Source organism: Petromyzon marinus, chromosome 1, assembly GCF_048934315.1.
Source record: "Petromyzon marinus isolate PM22_M1 ecotype Great Lakes invasive population chromosome 1, UKy_Petmar_22M1.pri1.0, whole genome shotgun sequence".
In the NCBI taxonomy this organism is placed as follows: Eukaryota; Metazoa; Chordata; class Hyperoartia; order Petromyzontiformes; family Petromyzontidae; genus Petromyzon; species Petromyzon marinus.
The window spans coordinates 7180510-7200569 of NC_133667.1; the positions used below are offsets into that span (position 1 = coordinate 7180510).

The window sequence follows — 20060 nt, forward strand, 5'->3', positions numbered from 1 at the left end:
ATGAACAACTTTGTTGTTGACAAGTGCATGAGGTAGGAGTCATATCTATTTGACTGCATTTGTTAGAGAACTAGACTAGTAGTGCAACCATAAAATTCATGTCTGGCCTTTGATTATACGTGCATGTGGAGAAATATGCTCATGTTGCAAGACAGGATGGAGTAAACAACTGGAAAGCTCGAGATCGATTTCAGATAAACTGTAAATCATACATGTAAATCATGCAACATGACAGAAGTACTATATATTTTATATATATTGTTCACTTTAGTTTCTTCCATGTATGTATGTTGGACTTCTTTTGCACCGTACATAGCCAACTACTATTCGGAGGTGCGGAGGAAGGACATGATCACTATTTTGCAGCCATATAATTCCATAAAGCTATCCATAATAAAGATGGTTTATATTGCCGTTGGCATGGCTTAATAGAATCACTCAAGCTGACAACATAAGAATATTTCCTTGTTATTGTTTATTATTTCTAATAAAGTTTACAAAAAACGTATGTCGCACTAAAGTGACTTTCTCCATATATATTCAATAATAGCACCTCATTCCTTTTGGATTGGATATCATCACAACATATAATCTAGATGGTAGAGTGCCACAATGCTGGTTTTTACGTATACATGTCTCTATGTGTGCTTGAAAATGAGGGAGAAAAAATGCACAGCACACTAGCTGGATATGGAAGTTCTCATTTTATCAAAAGAGTTGCATGGACAGCTAGTCTCTCTAGATTACCTTTGTGTATGTGAATTCGTTTTTAGGTTGATGCCTCACAGTATGGTGTAATAGCAGTAAATTATTGTTTGAATAATTTGGGAACAGTGTGGTTTCCTCATATACCCGGGTTCTCCATGAATACTTCTTAAAGTTGACCAAAATCTGGTTTATGAGCTCTGGGTGTCAGGGCAATATCTGTCTTGGTAACCTCATCATGCACACCTGCCCAAATGTTGCAACTTCCCATGTTATATTCTTAACTTTCGAGTTGCTTATCTTATCCTGTTAATTGTTTAACCGGGTGGTGGTGGCACACAACTGTAACCCAGCACTTTGGAGGCAAGGGTTGGAGGGTCACACATGAAAATCCCTTCCTGTGAGCATCGAGGTGCCATGTATAAACACTGGTTGATTTTCTGAAAAGATAATATAAAGAGGAATGCATATCTTGGGCAATTGTTGTCACCGGCTCACTGTCTGCCTGTATTGCCACTTGTCTGTTGTTATGTGTGCTTCTAAGGCATTCTATCTTTTTGAGGGTGAGAATTTATTGTGTGTGCTGCAAGCTGAAATTATTACGTATTGGTACACTATACATGCACCTATATTCAAAGTCCATAAGCTTATTTTCCATTTTTTTTTGCCTCTGACACGTACAGTGACACAGACACTATGCCCGACTCAAGTACTCTTGTAGATTTAATAGTGAAGTTGACTGCTCTACTCTTGCAAATTGATTTATATAGTTTGTCAAAAAACAGTCTCTTCACCTATAACCCCCTGTATTAAACACATGACTGCCTAAATAAACAATTCTGACATTTGTATTATTTAACTGATCTCAAGGCCTACGACTTTGTTGCAATGAAATGTGATATTATTAAAATAAATCTAGAAATAAGGATTGCTCACATTAAAGCCAAGTTGTAAGAATTTTGAGAATACTGGCACGAACAAGTGTTTAGAAGGACACACCTCTACAAATCCCTCCTGTACTTGTGTCGTGGGAAATACTTTTAATTGGTAATGGGAATGTAAGCCTGTACCAGGGAGTGGCATATTCTCGCAGGTGACCCTTAACTACTGCACTAATCAAGGTGCTGTAAAAGAGTTGTCACCCGAGTAACAGGTGCATGCAATGCGAATTTGGACATGTAATATGTATGATCTGATAACCGAGTTTGGGCAGTGACATGGCCTAGCAGGTGCGTTTGCCTCTTGTTGCAGAGGTTGACAGTTCAAATACAGCTGCTGCCATGGTTATTACTGGGGGTATAATAACCAAAATATGTCACCTGCTCCAAATTGGATTTAAAGATGTCATTACATCATTCGAAAAAGGTTGCCATTGTGTGCTGGTGTCATGGTCCAAATTTGCCAAATTTGAAAAATTACCTGCAAACTACTAAATTTCAATTTGCATAGCAATCATCACCCTGACTACATCAACTTGACAGGACACACCTGAAAAAGAGTGAGGCACTTCTGGGAAAATAAGCATAATATAATAACAGTAGACTTCGATCACAAGCAACATACCACATGGAACTTGTTTTACATTTATAAATGTGAGATGCATTTTGAAGCTAAATATGTCTCATGCAAATGCACTTGTATGGTATATATTATAAATGCATGTGTGAATGTCAATCCATTTTAAAAATGTAATACTTACAGAAGTCAGCCGACACCTTCACAGGAATGTAAACATTGCCATCATCATGCTGTGGCCAATGACACACTGTTTGTGATGAAAGTCCATCTTTGACTCCGCCACAACGAACTGGAGGGTCTGATAAAAACAAATACTTGAGTCATTCTTTGCAAGTGTAGGGCTGTTTTAGAAATGTACATGGAACTTTTAAACATTTGAAATGTATGCACAGACACAATATAGACCATAAATTTGGTACTGTAAACATCAGGATTTAAATATAGCATGTCAATCAATTTTTATTTGATGTGCCAATATCGCCTGCACTAAAGTAGGCACCAGTGCACATTACAAAAGAACGGGAATGGTACAGGTGGGGGCGTAGAGCAACAGGAATTAAAAAAAACTCGTCATGCCCTCAGCGGCTATCATCGACTGAGCAAAGTAAATTGTGCAACCATGCACAACGAATAGCATGCGAATGGTAAATACAAATAAATAAATAAATCGCATTAAAAATAAAGAGTTTTTATTTAATATTTTATGGGAAGTCAAGTCTGAATAGATGTGTCTTGCACAGATCACTCAATTGAGAGAAACTCGGCGCGTTTCGGGTGTCCGGTGGCAGTCGGGGTATTCCAGATATTTGGGGCAACACTCGAGAAGGCTCGTCCCCCCAGTGTCAGTTGAACAATCCTGGGCTGTACAAGTCTTGCTGTTTCCGTTGAATGGAGTGTACAGTATGAACCTAAGGATTGGAGGGAGATGTGGTGTTGCAGGTAGATCGGGGCCAAGCCACTCTGTGCTTTGTAGTTTAGGGAGAGCAACCTTCAATTGGATGCGAAAGCGGACCGGTAGCCAGTCCAAGCTGCGAAAGGTAGGAATAATGTGTGCACATTGGCTAACCCGCTAGATTACCTGGACACCTGCATTCTGCACTAACTGTAGTGTACACCAATCCAAATCGTAGCTCTGCATTGAGGGTGTTCTCATAATCCAGGCGTGTTGAGACAAAGGCATGGACGAATTATATCAGGTTTGGGGCAGAGAGCAGCGGGCAGAATCCTCGGAGTGTTCGGAAGTTTTAGAGACCTGCTCTGTAGCTGCGACCTGCGAACGCCTAGTCAAGCTCTGCTCGAACAGTACACCAAGGTTGCGCACTTTGGACACAGTGAGAGGGCGAGCTTCGTTAATCAGTGGAGCATCGATGTGGCCCTGCTATGCTTTCAAACGCCGCTCGGAGCCGACAATCATGTACTCTGTCTTGTCCGGGTTTAGCTTCAGCAAGTTTTGCTCCATCCAAACAGCGACTTCAGAAACGCCTTCTGATAGGGTAGAGATCGCGGCATCTGGATCTGACATAAAATATATGTAGATATGAGTATCACCAGCATATTGATGGCACTGAAGACCATGTCTATGAATGAAATTACCTAATGGCCTAACATAGACATTGAAAAGTCAAGTCTGGGGGCTAATAGTGAGCTCTGAGGTACCCCACATGCGGCAGGACCAATAGGAGAGGCACAAGGCTCCAAAACAACTTGGAAGGTTTTGCCATGTAGGAAAGAGGAAAGCCAGCTTAATGTTGAGCCTCCAATTCCAGCGTGGGACCTCAGGTGTCACAGTAGTGCCCCATGATCAATGGTATCAAAGGCAGCAGACAGGTCTAGGGTGACAATGGCAGATAGACACCCAATATCTATAGCCTGAAGGAGATCATTCATGATGAGTGCATTTGTTCAAGGGTAGAAAAATATTTCATATTTCCTAAATCCAGCTTGCCGATCTCTGGTCTCGGTTGGTCTCAGTTGGTCTCTAAAATATTCATTATCCCTGTTATAAACATGATAGGAAGCCATTGGGTCTGTAATTTTTCAAGTAAGTGTGTCTCCATTTTTTAACAGAATGATCGTGGCATCATTCCACAAATGAGAATTTTTTATTTTTGTGAAACATTTCTTCTTCTTGGGACATGACAAAACAATCTTGAGAGTCTTGTAGAGCTCACTAGCTTTCCTGGACGAGGGCACCCATACCAGGAAGGTACTCATTGAGAGGCGAGACAAGTGTTCCTTCTTCAACCCGCACTGACCAGCGTGAAGTATTGACAAACCTCACATGACTGACATTACTAAACCACAGCCCCTAGTCCCCAGCAGCTCTGGATCCACCAGCCATGGTGTCAGACGGCGAAGGAGCAAGGTGCACAAAGATCACTGGGATGAACAGGATGCCTTCTGGATTTTACCATCGTTGAATAAATTAAACCGTTTAGAATTACATTGGGGCAAAGTTGGTATCCTCAAGGTAGGAAGTGGAGAACTCCATACTTCTGAAGAATGGAACCGTTTTTATTTAATGGAGGTGAGTTGATAGCTGATTCCTAGTGCGGGTGTATTAACTATGAAAACTACATGTCATCTGCTTCGAAGTGGATGTTAAAGACCATGTGACGTCTTTCACAAGAGCAGGCATTGCGTATCGGTGTCGTGGTCCACATTTGCTAAATTTGAAAAATTACCTGCAAATAACTCAATTTAAATTATATGTAACAAGACCACAGAGCTTGGCAACTGTTGGCACTGGTTTATAACTGCCTTTCAGCATGTCAGTCGTTCCCTGCTCTAATGAACTAGATGGACCAAATGGCCCATATGACATTATTACAACCGTCTGCTTCACAGGACGGGTTCTACAAGATTAGAAGGATGCCCTGGTGGTTCCATTTCTTTTCAAAGGGAGACCACATTTGATTGCAACAACTACCAGGGAATGCACATTCTCAAGTGTGCCAGGAAAGGTACTGGAAAAAAATCTTCAACATAGCCTTGCCAGACATGCTGAGAAGCTTACAGATGCCCAGTGTGGTTTCAGACCGAGGCGGTCCTACATGCATGTCATTTTCTCTGTCTGTATGCTAAAAAAGGTGGATAATTTCAACATGTCCTACATCTCTGTTTTATTGACCTTGTTAAGAGCTATGATACCACCAATGGGCCAGGGCTCTGGGTTATTGTTCGTGGTTTAGGAGTCCCAGACTATCTGCTCAATAATTTTGAACCTTCATGATGGTGGGCTGGCCTGGCTAAAGTTGTGTGGCCGGGTGTCGGAACCATTTTTTGCTAATCTTGGGGTGCCAGGAATATCCCCTGGCCCCTACACTATGTAACATCTTTACTCTTTGGTTCTATTGGGTAAAGTCGCGTAGGTGAAAATCAAAAAACTAAAAATCACGACGTTTTGGCCACAACACAAGCGGCCTTCATCAGGTGAAGGGACGAGACTGTCTGGAGGACAGCGCTGATGAAGGCCGCTTGTGTTGTGGCCGAAACGTCGTGATTTTTTGTTATTTTATTTTCACCTACGTGACTTTACCCAATAGAACCAAAGAGTATGGATCCTAGCAGTCACGAAAGCTTTAAATCTAGAATATGTAACATCTTCTTTGACCGTGTCGTTCGAGAAGTTTTCCATGGATTTTCCGGTGGAATTTCCATCTGGTATAGATACAATGGGAGGTTGATCGATGCCCGAGTATCGGCAAAGGATGGTTATGTATGCAGATGATCTGGTGATTGCTGCCCAGTCATGAGGAGCTACTGCTGAACCTAGAGCATGCTACTGAGAGATGGAGCCTTACCATCAACCCCAAAAAAACAAAGCACCTGCCTGGGTATTTTATGTTATCAAATGTTTCCCTCCCTCAACTCCCCATGCATAATGGGGCAGTTGTGTATGTTGTATATATGCCCCCTTTTCCATCTTAATATTAACAAGTAATTTTTCGATACATATAGATGCATATTTCCATTGTTTTTTCATTTTAATAATGAATAAAAACAGTCCCGAGTCCCTCAGCAACAGCATGTGCAGGTCATGGATGGGCCATTGAATTAAATAAATAAATACTCCCAGGCTCAGAGGTCACCAACCAAGTGCTGGACAGTGAATTCCAAGGGACTGAGGTAAATACCCGAAGGCCAGGCCATTATCACAGGCTGTGTGCACGGGGGGAGCTAATTTAAACAACCGCACGGCTGAACGTGAAAAGGCCGTTGACCTGAAATTAAGAATAATACTGCCAGAGCAGAAGGTTGGATGGCCACGGTGAGACAAGAATAAGGGTGTTGTATATCTCTCAAGGACGCAGACTCAGCTAAACAGCATAAAGCTGCGGGGTTGACGTAAGCGGAGCCAGGGTCACTAAAAGTCCGCGTTAGCTTAGACATAGTTGTCAAAAAGCTCATGTATCCTGTGGTACTATTAAAGTAACGTTAAAGTTCGGGACTCAATGACAAAAGTGGGGTAACATGGTCAATCATCACACCCACTCCCATTGGCAACCAGTCAACCATCACCCGTCTATTAATTCAATATGAAATGTTATTTCCATACTTTAATAATTTCTATACAACTTGACTCGAAGCATATGACAATCAGCATTTTCCTAAGTCAAAAAGAATGCTATAACCTCCAGACATAAGCGAATCATAAGCAGAGTTAATATAAGGTTAGAGAGGAAAAAAAAACAAGCGCACAGCGAAACTGCAAACGTAAGCTAAACTGGGAAACCCAGGGGCGTGGAGAAAGAGGCAAATGAATGCCAGTTTGTGAAGCTGACCTCGGGACGCTAGAGATAAGAATAAGAGTGGCATGAATCAAACAACTCATTATCGCTGCCACCTGCACTCAACAAGGCTGAAAACAGCTGAGTTCCACTTAATAAATGTCAAAGCGAGAATCATTGTATTATACTGATCAATAATACGAGGGGAGACGAGACCAAGTTGACACTAGCATAACTGCATACGATTGATTGCCTTATCCCGATTGATAACACCACCTCGTCAACGAGGTGGGGCCTGATTATCATAAAGGCTATCATTCACATAACCACACCCATTTGTATAAATTAATACGATTACCTCTCGAATTAGCATAATTTATATGCATAATTACGCACATTAATATAATTTCGGATTAATTATGAACATTTCAAATTTCATTTAATTTTCATTATTTTCATCAATTTCCACACACCCACATATACAACATGTAGAAAGTGAAGAAGTCTCCATACTTGGGTAGTGTGCTTATGACCAGATCCAGTTTGGCAGCCGAGGTCTCACTCTGCATCAGTGGAGTGGCATTACTTTTTCATCAACTATGTAATGCTGGATGAAAGCTACCTGACCTGAAAAAAAGTTTCTCGACCAAAGTTGTGCCTTCCCTTCTTTATGCTTGTGAGACATTGAACCTTCTTAATGAACATCTGTACTGGTTTCAAACATTCAAGCTAGTCTGTCTACGATCCATCCTGGATTTAGCCAGACTGGATAGTGTGAACTCACAGATTATTTAAAGATCTGGACACTGTCCCATCAGTGAGCTCCTACGGCAAACAAGGCTGCATTGGATGGGTGATGTAGCCCGCATGCCCAGCCACCGCACCGCATGCCCAATAAGCTTCTAATTGGCCAGATATATGGGGCTAAACAGGCGGGGCACGGACTAGAGAAGAGATGGACTGCTGTATGTATGTTGATCTTATTTGGCACCATACATAGCCAACCATGCTAAACAGAAAAAGTTATTCTAAAGAAATTAGTTTTCAATCTACAGAACGATTAGGAGCTGTGGACTTGCCAATGACTGGTGCCAGCAGTGTCAATATCGGCCTCTGTGGAAGAGGTTCACGAAGGAAGCTGCTGGGGAGTTGGAGGCAGTCACCCTCCAGCAACAATGGAGGGCAGAGGATCGACAATCACAACAACAGAGCGCCGGGCAGCTAAAACATGGAAAATTAGCACAGTGCAAAGCACAGTAGGTGCATCTGCCAGTCATCTCAGTCGGTCCACCCATGGCTCCTGAGTCTTTTCAGTGACCTTCTGCCAGCAGGCCTTCGACACATCACGTGGCCTAAAAGTGCACTAGTCTGGCACAAACGTCGTGGTGACGTCACCGTCACTTAGTGGTGAACAGCTGTTATTGTTGTGGGGCCATGGATGTCTACGGGGTGCCGAAGACAAACGCTCTAAGATCTATGAATATGATATGAGAGAGGCAGTGCTTTCATTGATTGAAGGGTGAAAATATATTCGTTTTGCTATTATAAATAGTGTACTGGAAACCGGAATAGTTCAAGCTTCTTTTAAACCTGTTCTGGTCATGCCCGTTCTTAAAAAAAACTCAACTTAGCTCAGTTCTGAGTAGTTTTAGACCCATTTCTAATCTCCCTTTTCCACCTAAGGTCCTTGAAAATGTAGTGTTAAAGCAACGTAAATGATTCCTGATTACTTATATCTTGGAAACATTTTGATTTAAAGCTTTCGTGACTGCAGTGATTCATATTCTTGGTTCTTTCGGTAAAGTCACGTTGAAGGGAAACAATAAAATAATAAAATATATATAACAATAAAATTCTCACGACGTTTCGACTGTAACACAAACAGGCATCATCAGATTTGAAAACCAACGGCAAGAAACATTTGAAAGAAGTGGCGGTCCGCATTTATTTATTTATTTTTAAACGTTAGCGCCACGGATAGCGATTTGACAGTTTGTTTAGAAGGACAAGTCCATCTATGTTCGGAAAAGAGGAGGGGGGAGACCAAAATTTAATGTATGCTGTCTGAAAGCCACCATAAGCATGAACAATCAATTAAGAACCGAAATGGTTTATCAAATCCTTCCAATGATTGCTAAGCCAGAATCCATCTTCTCGGTTGAAATTGTCTCTGTGTTTGTATATGTGGATAGCCTCATTAACGAATCTCTCATGGTTTGCAAAACACCTCTGTCTTGGAGAAGTCAATGTCATGTGAGCCCACTGAATTATAACAGTGATCTGCCACGGCCGAGGTGTTGGTCCTACCGTGTTTAAGGTCTGCTTTGTGTTCACGAATGCGGTCCAAGACATGTCGTTTGGTTTCTCCAATGTAACTACTACCACAGAGGCAACTTAGTTTGTAGACACCAGGGTACTGTATGTCCAGAATCACATCTTTTACAGACAGAACCAGATCACGGATTTTATGTAATGTGTTGAAACAGACCTGGATCTTGTGTTTATTCAATATTTTGGAGATCTTTTTTTTGATTCCCGCAAGGTAGGGTAAAGTGATGGTTTTGAAAGGCTCCTCAAGAGGGTCCTTCTTCATGGTTTGAGTGATAGCTTTGCGGATTGTATAGTCGGAGTAACCGTTAGCCTTAAGAGCTTGGTGTACGTGCTTGAGTTCACTGCCTATGTGTTCCTGGTCGGATATGCATTGGGCTCTATGGTGCAGAGTCTTGATGAGAGAATTCGTCTGTGATGGATGGTGGTGGGAATCCGGTTTCAGATAAGCATCCGTATGGGTAGCTTTCCTGTAGACAGAGTGGCTCATTGAACCATCAGGTCTCTTTTTCATTAGGACATCCAAAAAAGGTAGCTTGCCATATTTTCGACTTCCATGGTAAATCTGATGGCTGGGTGTATGGAATTGATGTGGTCGAAGAATTGGTCTAGAGCAGGCCGGCCATGTGGCCAGATGACAAAAGTGTCATCCACGTACCTCTTCCATAAGGCTGGGCGCAGAGTGGCAGTCTGGATGGCGTCAGTCTCAAATTTCTCCATGAAAATGTTGGCAATAACCGGAGATAGGGGGGAGCCCATTGGGGTGCCCTCAGTTTGTTTGTAGAAAGTTCCATTCCAAGTGAAGTATGTATTGGTTAAGCAGTGTCACACCAGGGGGGGTACCTCAGTGTTTAGTCCTTGATGAACCAAGTCTTCAATGATTGCGATGGTGTCAGGTACAGGAACTTTGGTGAATAAGGAAACTACATCAAAACTGACAAGCAGGTCGTCTGGGGACAGGGAAATACCCTTGATTGTCGATACCAGGTGAGTAGAATTTTGTACCACAGAGGTGGTTTTTCCAGTGAAAGGCCGCAGGATTTCAGACAGAAAACGAGCCAGTTTGTAGGTGGGGAAGTTGATAGTAAATACACGAAGTAGATACACCCCAGTTTAACACGTAGGCTTTCACGACCAATATTATTCATATAAATAACGGGATCTAACCCAAAAACCTTTATTATGAATAGATACACCCCTTCGTTTTCTGTCTGAAATCCTGCGGCCTTTCACTGGAAAAAACACCTCTGCAATACAAAATTCTACTCACCTGGTATCGACAATCAAGGGTATTTCTCCGTCCCCAGACGACCTGCTCGTCAGTTTTGATGTAGTTTCCTTATTCACCAAAGTTCCTGTACCTGACACCATCGCAACCATTGAAGACTTGGTTCATCAAGGACTAAACACTGAGCTACCCCCCCTGGTGAGACACTGCTTAACCAATACATACTTCACTTGGAATGGAACTTTCTACAAACAAACTGAGGGCACCCAAATGGGCTCCCCCTTATCTCCGGTGATAGCCAACATTTTCATGGAGAAATTTGAGACTGACGCCATCCAGACTGCCACTCTGTGCCCAACCTTATGGAAGAGGTACGTGGATGACACTTTTGTCATCTGGCCACATGGCCGGCCTGCTCTAGACCAATTCTTCGACCACATCAATTCCATACACCCAGCCATCAGATTTACCATGGAAGTCGAAAAAGATGGCAAGCTACCTTTTTTGGATGTCTTAATAAAAAAGAGACCTGATGGTTCAATGAGCCACTCTGTCTACAGGAAAGCTACCCATACGGATGCTTATCTGAAACCGGATTCCCACCATCATCCATCACAGAAGAATTCTCTCATCAAGACTCTGCACCATAGAGTCCAATGCATATCCGACCAGGAACACATAGGCAGTGAACTCAAGCACGTACACCAAGCTCTTAAGGCTAATGGTTACTCCGACTATATAATCCGCAAAGCTATCACTCAAACAATGAAGAAGGACCCTCTTGAGGAGCCTTTCAATACCATCACTTTATCCTACATTGCAGGGATCACAAAAAATATCTCCAAAATCTTGAATAAACACAAGATCCAGGTCCGTTTCAACAGATTACATAAAATCCGTGATCTGGACCGTCTGTAAAATATGTGATTCCGGACATACAGTACCCTGGTGTCTACAAACTAAGTTGCCTCTGTGGTAGTAGTTACATTGGAGAAACCAAACGACATGTCTCGGACCGCATTCGTGAACACAAAGCAGACCTTAAACATGGTAGGACTAACACCTTGGCCATGGCAAATCGCTGTTATAATTCAGTGGACTCACATGACATTGACTTCTCCAAGACAGAGGTTCTTTGCAAGTCATCGGGCTACCATGAGAGATTCGTTAATGAGGCTATCCACATATACAAACACAGAGACAATTTCAACCGAGAAGATGGATTCTGGCTTAGCAATCATTGGAATAATTTGATAAACCACTTCGGGTCTTAATTGATTGTTCACGCTTACGGTGGCTTTCAGACAGCATACATTAAATTTTCGTCTCCCCCCTCCTCTTTTCCGAACATAGATGGACTCGTCCTTCTAAACAAACTGTCAAATCGCTATCTGTGGCGTAAACATTTACAAATAAATAAATAAATAATACAAACCGCCACTTCTTTTAAATGTTTCTTGTCGTTGGTTTTCACACCTGATGATGACTGTTTGTGTTACAGTCGAAACGTCGTGAGAATTTTATTGTTTTATATATTATAATTTTATTGTTTCCCTTCAACGTGACTTTACCGAAAGAACCAAGAATATCTTGGAAAAAGTTTCTATTGAGGTTTTGTTCCAATTACAGGACAGATACTGCTCTGGTAAGAATAACCAATACTTTAAGAATGAGTGCAGATTCAAATGTGATATCCGATTTGGTTCTGCTGGACTTTAGTGTAACTTTTCCTACAGTGGATCAATCCATTTTAATTGACCATCTTAAAGGCTTTGCAGAAAATGCATTAAATTGCAGCAGTATCTCACGTAACAGTGAGATACGTTCACGAATATTGCTCGGCAAGCAAAAACTCGTTCAACAATCATCATTATCCCATTGCCTCCCATGTTAAAAGCTGAACCAGGTTGCATCCCCAACAACTTTTTTTCGTGAGAAATACAAATTATAATTTTAAAATAAAGTCATAAAAGATCAAATGTAACACCACACATTAAGTACCACAGTGCAAAATCCTCTGTATAGCCTGAACATACTCTTGGGGGAAGTGCTATTAGCGAGCACCGATGAAGGCTGGAATGGCACAAGAGGGGTGCGGTGGCCAGCACCCACGTCCTGGTGGCGATGTTTACATACTGCACCAGGTATTCATTTTAGGCTGAGTCAACCTAGGGGAGGCCCAGAACCGATTCAGATAATCGTCACTGGTGTTGGCTATGAGAGGGAATTGAACTCGGGGCGCCAGGTTCTTACCAGTGCGCGCCAACCATTACAACAACGCTCCCCCACACCCACCCCCCTCTTCGCACCCTCCCCCACAAAAAGCAGCACACGGGAACACAGCACAGGAGATATGGCAGCTGCGCATCGCCATGCGCCCTTGCCCCCATGATGCATATTTATAGATCGGTCGCTGCTCAATAAGCGAACATTTTGCTATTTTTGCAAATAAATAGGTCTAAATTCAAATTGCTCGTTTTCGGGAATTCTAGAAAGAATGTTGTAGTTTAGATCTTATCTTTCAAACAATTATTTTTGTTTCGCTGGGGGAGTCAGTGTCAGGTTTAGCAAATATATATTATTAGATCATTTTCTAAATACATGTCACCTCAAAGCCAGATTATATTTAAATATCCTGTAAATTTGCACTGCTATGCTGATACACGGATATATATCTGTGAAGCCTGATATTACCTTTCAATCAGTTTTACTTGAGTGCAGAATTTACATAAAATTTTGGATGTCCCAAAATATCTTCTTGGACTCCAAGGAGCACGTTTTGATAGTAGGTTCTCAGCACCAATTTAACTTCTTAAATATACGTGGTTGACTAAAATCCTAATCACCAATGGCGAAAACATAGTCCATATCTTTATTTCATCAAGACTAGACTACGGGCCTGCTTTGTTTTCTGGGCTTACCGGTGCAACGTTATCACGGCTATAGCTTGAGCATAATTCAGCTGCAACGGTGCTCACCAGAACAAGCAAGAGATGACACATAATTCCTGTGCTGCCATATTTGGTGAGAACCTCCTTCCCTCAGCCAAGGCATTGAAAATGGGTCGTGGATGGGTATTCCAGCATGACAGTGACCCAAAACACACGGCCAAGGCAACAAAGGAGTGGCTCAAAAAGAAGCACATTAAGGTCCTGGAGTGGCCTAGCCAGTCTCCAGACCTTAATCACATAGAAAATATGTGGAGGGAGCTGAAGGTTCGAGTTGCCAAACGTCAGCCTCTAAACCTTAATGACTTGGAGAAGATCTGCAAAGAGGAGTGGGACAAAATCCCTCCTGAGATGTGTGCAAACCTGGTGGCCAACTACAAGAAACGTCTGACCTGTGATTGCCAACAAGGGTTTTGCCACCAAGTACTAAGTCATGTTTTGCAGAGGGGTCAAATACTTATTTCCCTCATTAAAATGCAAATCAATTTATAACATTTTTGACATGCGTTTTTCTGGATTTTTTTGTTGTTATTCTGTCTCTCACTGTTCAAATAAACCCACCATTAAAATTATAGACTGATCATTTCTTTGTCAGTGGGCAAACGTACAAAATCAGCAGGGGATCAAATACTTTTTTCCCTCACTGTAAATTCAACACCTCCAATCTGAAGCGCTTATGTACATTGCAACATCTAAAGTTGTGCTGCTGTTTGCCAGAACACTGTGTGTAAATGAGTGAGAGGATTTAGTGATTCAATGAGTGAGAATAATAAGCATCTGCATGAGGGAAAAATTAGTGAATGAGGCATGAGTGAGATAATGTTGAATAATTCATGAATAAGAATTAGTACGTGACAGACAAATGAGTGAATGCAAGGAATGATATATTGATTGAGTTAAGGAATGAGTGAAATGATTGATTGTACTTTAATTGTGTAGTGTAGGGATGTGTATTCAAGTAGTGGTGTGGTGTAGTGTGGTATGGGGGTGTAGTGTAGTAATACAATGATTGAGTTTCCAAAGGTGTTATCAGTTATGTCAGTTGGTCTGGTGAGTGTGATTGATGAGGTTGGTGCCAGGTGAGTGATATCTGCTGAGTTTCAGGAGATGAGTGTGTGATGTCAGGAGAGTGTGTAGTGAGAGGCTAGCAGTAGAGAAGCTAGCAGAGTATGTAGTTAGAGCCTAGTAGTGGAGAGGAAGACAATATATAGTTGAGAGGCTAGCAGTGGAGAAACTACCAGGGTGTATAGTAATAGGCTAGCAGTGGAGAGGCTAGCAGAGGGTACGGCAAGAAGCTACCAGGGTGTGTAGCGATAGGGTAGCAGCGGAGAGAGTGAAGCGAGCGGAGCGCGGCAGGCAAACTAGCAGTAGAGAGGTTGAGGGTGAGAGAGAGCAAACTAGCAGTAGAGAGGTTGAGGGTAAGAGACAGCAACAAGCAGTAGAGAGGTTGAGAGAGGGAGCGAGCGGAGCGTGGCAGGCAAGCAACGCAAGCGGGAGGGTTGCGACGGAGTTACGTGGTGTTGCACGCGAAGAGTTATGTTGAATAAAAGTGACAAAAAGAAAAAAGGAAGAAGTTGTCCGCGTGAAATAAAGACACTGCACATATAAAGAATAACCAATGGATGTAGGCGAAAGATGAAGATAACTTCCACCCTACACTCATTGAAATGGAGAAACGGGAACATTTAGACATTATATTTCAAAAGTTAGTTATAACTCAATTGTAAATACATTTCATAGTGGAATACAACATATAAACAAGATTAATAAGCTACGTGATTTGTCAGAACATGTTGAATAATAATTTGCATAAGCAGTGTTAACATGTGCAACTGTATGATCCTGATTCCACTTAATCAATTACTCGTGCTGCAAACATTAACAAATACTGTACATTGAAATTGCATGAATACACATATGCATACCTTTGAAACTGTCTTCATTTTCTTCCACGTTTGACTGCAATACACAACAAGCAGTGTACAATATCTCGGACACGTTTGTGTATCTCAAACATAAACAATGTTTGAAGCATCTAAAGACATGAGCATCTCAAGCCACATGACACAACAAAGAGTACACAAAAGGTAAATAAAAGCATAAACATTTATCTCTACTTGGGTAGAATGAGTAAGTGATATGACTTACTGCGGTACCACACAGCACAATCCCATGGTAATGATGAGTGTGCTGTAATTAATGTTTAATGTTTACAGTTTAAAAAGGCAACCTGTCTCTATTTCACTTTGCTCTATGATCTATGTGTTTCTCTTTACCTGTGTATTTCGATGTATGCATCTCATCTTTCACAATCTATGTATAGTAACGATGGTTCACACTGATGAAAAGTTATTCTTTGTGCATATTGATGTCAAATGATCAAGTCGAGTTTTCCAAAATGCACTCCATCCTGCTCACCCTCGTCTCGTTATTTTCTGATATTGCTTCTAAGCTGTCTTCAAAAATTGCATTAGATATAAGTACCCTGTTGTAGTTTACAGTTTTTCTCGAACAATTATGTATTTGCTGTGCTTGCTTGTTAGTCGACAATGGCTACATACAACTCTTTTGGTGTCCATTAAACTGAATACAGCTTTCAGAGATAGAACCAGGTGATCCAAATTCTGTCATCTCTACATGGCATAAAGAACATCCGTTGTGTGTTGTGGGAAAGAGGCATATTATAGTGACACCAGAAGTAATTATCCCATGCCATCTTCTCGAGTTGTCCAACATGACCTAATATATAGTATGACCTGAGTGACATATTTGTGCTTCTTTAGTTCATGCTGAAGTCTTCAGAATGATAATTACAGTACATACGTGAAAGTCATTGTATATGTGTAGTGACATAGTGCTGACTGTTGGACAGCAGCAGCAACTGCAGATGGCAGGCCGGAGGAACTGGGGCAAGGATCATGATAGACCGTGTATGGAAGCCCCTGGAACCCTCTAGAGGGTTCGAGAAGGGGGGTGCAGCTAGGACGGAGCCAATTCGCACCGAGGGGATAATAAGGAGTGGAGAGCAAGAGCTCTGGGCTGCCGGTTCTGGGATTGGACTAGTCTCGTCGTCGCTGTTGTCGTCGTCACCCTCATCACTGCCGCCTATGCCCGATCATTGCGCAGCCGGACGGTAGTTGGCTGTCCCGGTCGGTGCCATCGGTGCAACGTGGACAGGATCGTGTCTGGGATGGGGCGCGCGGCAGCGGGGTCGTGTGTGGGAGACAGAGGGGGCCCGAGTAGTAGGGTGAACTCGGCAACAACAGCAACGAATAAAGAGGGCAGAGCGGTGCCTCCTGCGACCACCTCGTCTCCGGCTGACTGTGTGCGTCGTAAGTCACCCTCACGCACGGACGACACTACATTTGATGTCAGAAGTGGGGTATAAAAACCCACCAGTAGTGCTGTCGGGACGAGGACAGCGAGACGGTCGACCCTCCGACAGCCCCGGGATCGGGAACATGGTTAAAAAAAAACCCGCGGCTGCTGGGCGTCGATGGCGGGAAAGGCTATGCAAAAAAAAGGTGGGAGCAGCTGCGCGTCGACCTACAGAGCGGTGCTGGGCGTCGACGGCGGAAGCGGCTATGCAAAAGAGGCGGGAGCGCCTGAGCGACGACCGACAGAGAGCTGCAGGGCGTCGACGGAGAGAGAAGCTGCGCGTCAACAGAGAGAGAAGCTGGATGTCGACGGAGAAAGCAGCTGGGTGCTGACTGCGGGAGCGGTTACACATCGACGGAGAGAGGGCTGCTGGCCGTTGACGAAGAGAGAGCGGTTGCGGGTCGTCATGAGAGAGCAACTGCTCGTCGACGGAGAGAGCGGCTCCGAGAGTTCCCGTGGTCAAACGCCGACCAGGCAGCATGGCGGGAAACTGCAATGTGGAGAGGGGAACGGGCTGACACGAGGCATGGACCCCAGGGGACAGTGCAGAGGAAAGCAGGGAATTTGGAGCGGGAGCTGAAGTCTGAGCGGGAGCAGGGGGCTCCAGATGGGGGACTACGCACATGGTGGGCGCCATTTTGTCATCGGAGGACCTCCCGTGGCAGAGGGGCGCCATTTTAAGGCGAGGGCGGGAGTGCGCTGAGGAGGTGCAGCAAGTGACGGAGCTGCAAGAAGCCGCTCCAGAGGGAGCGGAGGGAGGACGAGATGCCCTATGCCTTCCAGGCAGTGCTGCTGGTGCTGGGACAAAGAGACATACCCACTCGTGGGTGAGGGGGCGCTCGACCTCCGTGTGGCGGAGAGGCTGCGGGGGCTAGAGAGGAGATTGAGGGTTGCCCTGCCCTCCGCCGTCGGCATGGAAATTTCTTCCTCGACGGTGGCCAGAACCATCCAAGTCCAGGAGGATTGACAGCAGCGGGAAAGGTGGGAGGCCGCAGCGGGAAATACGCAAGAAATGGCGGCAGCGGTGGAGAGTAGGGGGGCCCAAGGGCTGACACCCCCACGGGAGAACCTGGGGAGCAGCTCCCTCTGCTGTGGAGAGCCGCGCCGAAGTGCTTCATGTGTGGTCAGTCGAGCCACACTGCTGCAGACTGCCGGTGTGACGAGTGACATCGAGGAGTCACCCGTGCTCGTTGGGCCGCCGGCACAATCAACTTAAGCCCCATTGGACCGGGTCTCTGGGGCCTACCGAGACCGCCAAGTGTGAGGCCTCGGGGACCGGACCCGGCGGGCGATGCCGAGCGGCCACACCCTTTGAGCCAAGGACTCCATCTCCATCGTATCTTGGCCCTCTGAGTTCCGGAGGTGCAGGACCCTGCTGGGACGGGTGTGACCGGTGCTATGGACCGGATCACATGAGCTACGTTCCCGAATGGGGGGACTCTCCCTTGCACTGAGAGGGGACTTGGGGGGTGAAGGGGTGTTGGGGTTAAGGGCCTGGGTAAAAGGGTAAACGGAGGTGATGTGCTGATTCGCGAGCTCGAGGTGCTTCGTGTGTGGGGAGGGTCGCCGATTCGCGAATGGGGGTCTGTGAGGGAGTCACCGCTTCGTGAATTCGAGGATGCCGCGTGTGTGTGGGGAGTCGTCGGTTCGCGAGTTCGAGGACGCCGTGTAGGGAAGTGTTGGTTTGTTATTGGGGGGGCACCGGGGAGCAGTGGAACGTGTTGGCGTGGGAGATGTTGCGTATGTAACGGGATTGTGAGGGATTTTTTGGGGGAGGGGGTTTTGGTTGTTTTTCTTCGTAGATGTTGCTCGGTTTAAGGGTGTTGCCCTGTCTACCGCCGATTGCTACTGCTGTGTTAACAGCCGGGATGGCTGTTTTTTTTTAACGGAGGGGGAGGTGATGTAGTGACATAGCGCTGACTGTTGGACAGCAGCAGCAACTGCAGGTGGGCACTTAGCGCACACGCCGCTGAGCATATACGTGGGTGTGCCGGCAGGGTGGAGGAACTGGGGCAAGGGTCACGGTAGACCTCGTGTGGAAGCCCCTGGAACCCTCTGGAGGGTTCGAGAAGGGAGGCGCGGCTAGGGTGGAGCCAAGCCGCGCCGAGGGGAATATAAGCAGCGGAGAGCGAGAGCTCCGGGCTGCCGGTTCTGGAATTGGACTCATCTCGTCGTCGCCGCCCTCGTCGCTGCCGCCTTCGCCCGGTTATTGCGCGGCAGGACGGTAGTTAGTTGTCCCGGTCGACACCGTCGGTGCAACGCGGACAGGGTCGTGTCTGGGATTGGTCGTGCGGCAGCGGGGTCGTGTGTGGGAGAGAGAGGGAGCCCGAGTGGTGGCGTGAGCTCGCCAACAACAGCAATGAATAAAGAGGGCAGAGCGCTGCCTCCTGTGACCACCTGTGTCACACGTCACCCGCACGCACGGGCGACACTACATATGTAATGTATGTCCTGAAAATCAGTGTGTCAGCATTACAATTAAAGATGGACAATTTAAAACCAGTTGTATCTATTTTGTGTTTGTATGGTATCATATTGCCCCTCGACGGATTTAAGTCGTCGTGAAACGGTCCCATCTCTACTTAATGTCCCTGCTCACCAATATCTACTGCAATTGATACACTCCCGACCCATCGCACAACCCCAACCACTAAACAACTAACCTGTCTCATTCAACAACTTGCGTTTGCTCAGTTTCACAAAGTGACAATGCCTTTAAAAACACACGCCTGTGTCTGAGTTATGAGTGGAGAATAAATAGAAAAATGTGGGGCCTTAGGAGGAGGCGGGTGGGGAAAACCTCAAATGTGAATAAAGAGGAGCGCTTTAATCGTTAACTTTCATGTTGATATAAGGAAATGAAAGCATAAAATCTAAATCAATGCAACAGGAAGCAAAATATATTGCCGTAGATGTGTGTGGTAATGATGTAGTGGTTAGCACACTGCATTACAAACCCGCCCACTCACAGCCAACACTAATGAAGAATATCTGAACTGGTGTGTGTAAACACCATTGGGGAGACAAAGGTAGCCAGGAGTGATGCTGGCCACCCACCCGTGACATGCCGGTAACGGTCTTAATAGGTACTCGCTAACAGCAATTGCCCCAAGAGTCTGTTAACGGCTATATGGGGGATCTTTGTATATACAGTATGTGGGTACTGCATATGGTGGATGGCTATCCACAGTTCGACCAAACACTAACATTAATAACGTAAACGCC

General features: G+C 44.6%; 1 protein-coding gene across 5 annotated transcripts in view; it reads right to left on the minus strand.

The window, feature by feature from the left end:
* LOC116940453 (uncharacterized) overlaps positions 1–20060 on the minus strand; it is a 393679-nt gene that overhangs the window by 266404 nt on the left and 107215 nt on the right. For all 5 annotated transcript variants that reach the window (XM_076056201.1, XM_076056147.1, XM_076055989.1 and 2 more), the window contains exons 17-18: positions 15383–15416; positions 2405–2521 (exon numbers count right to left, since the gene is read on the minus strand). In XM_076056201.1, the coding sequence (XP_075912316.1) occupies positions 2405–2521; positions 15383–15416 (151 nt within the window). The remainder of the gene's footprint in view (positions 1–2404; positions 2522–15382; positions 15417–20060) is intronic.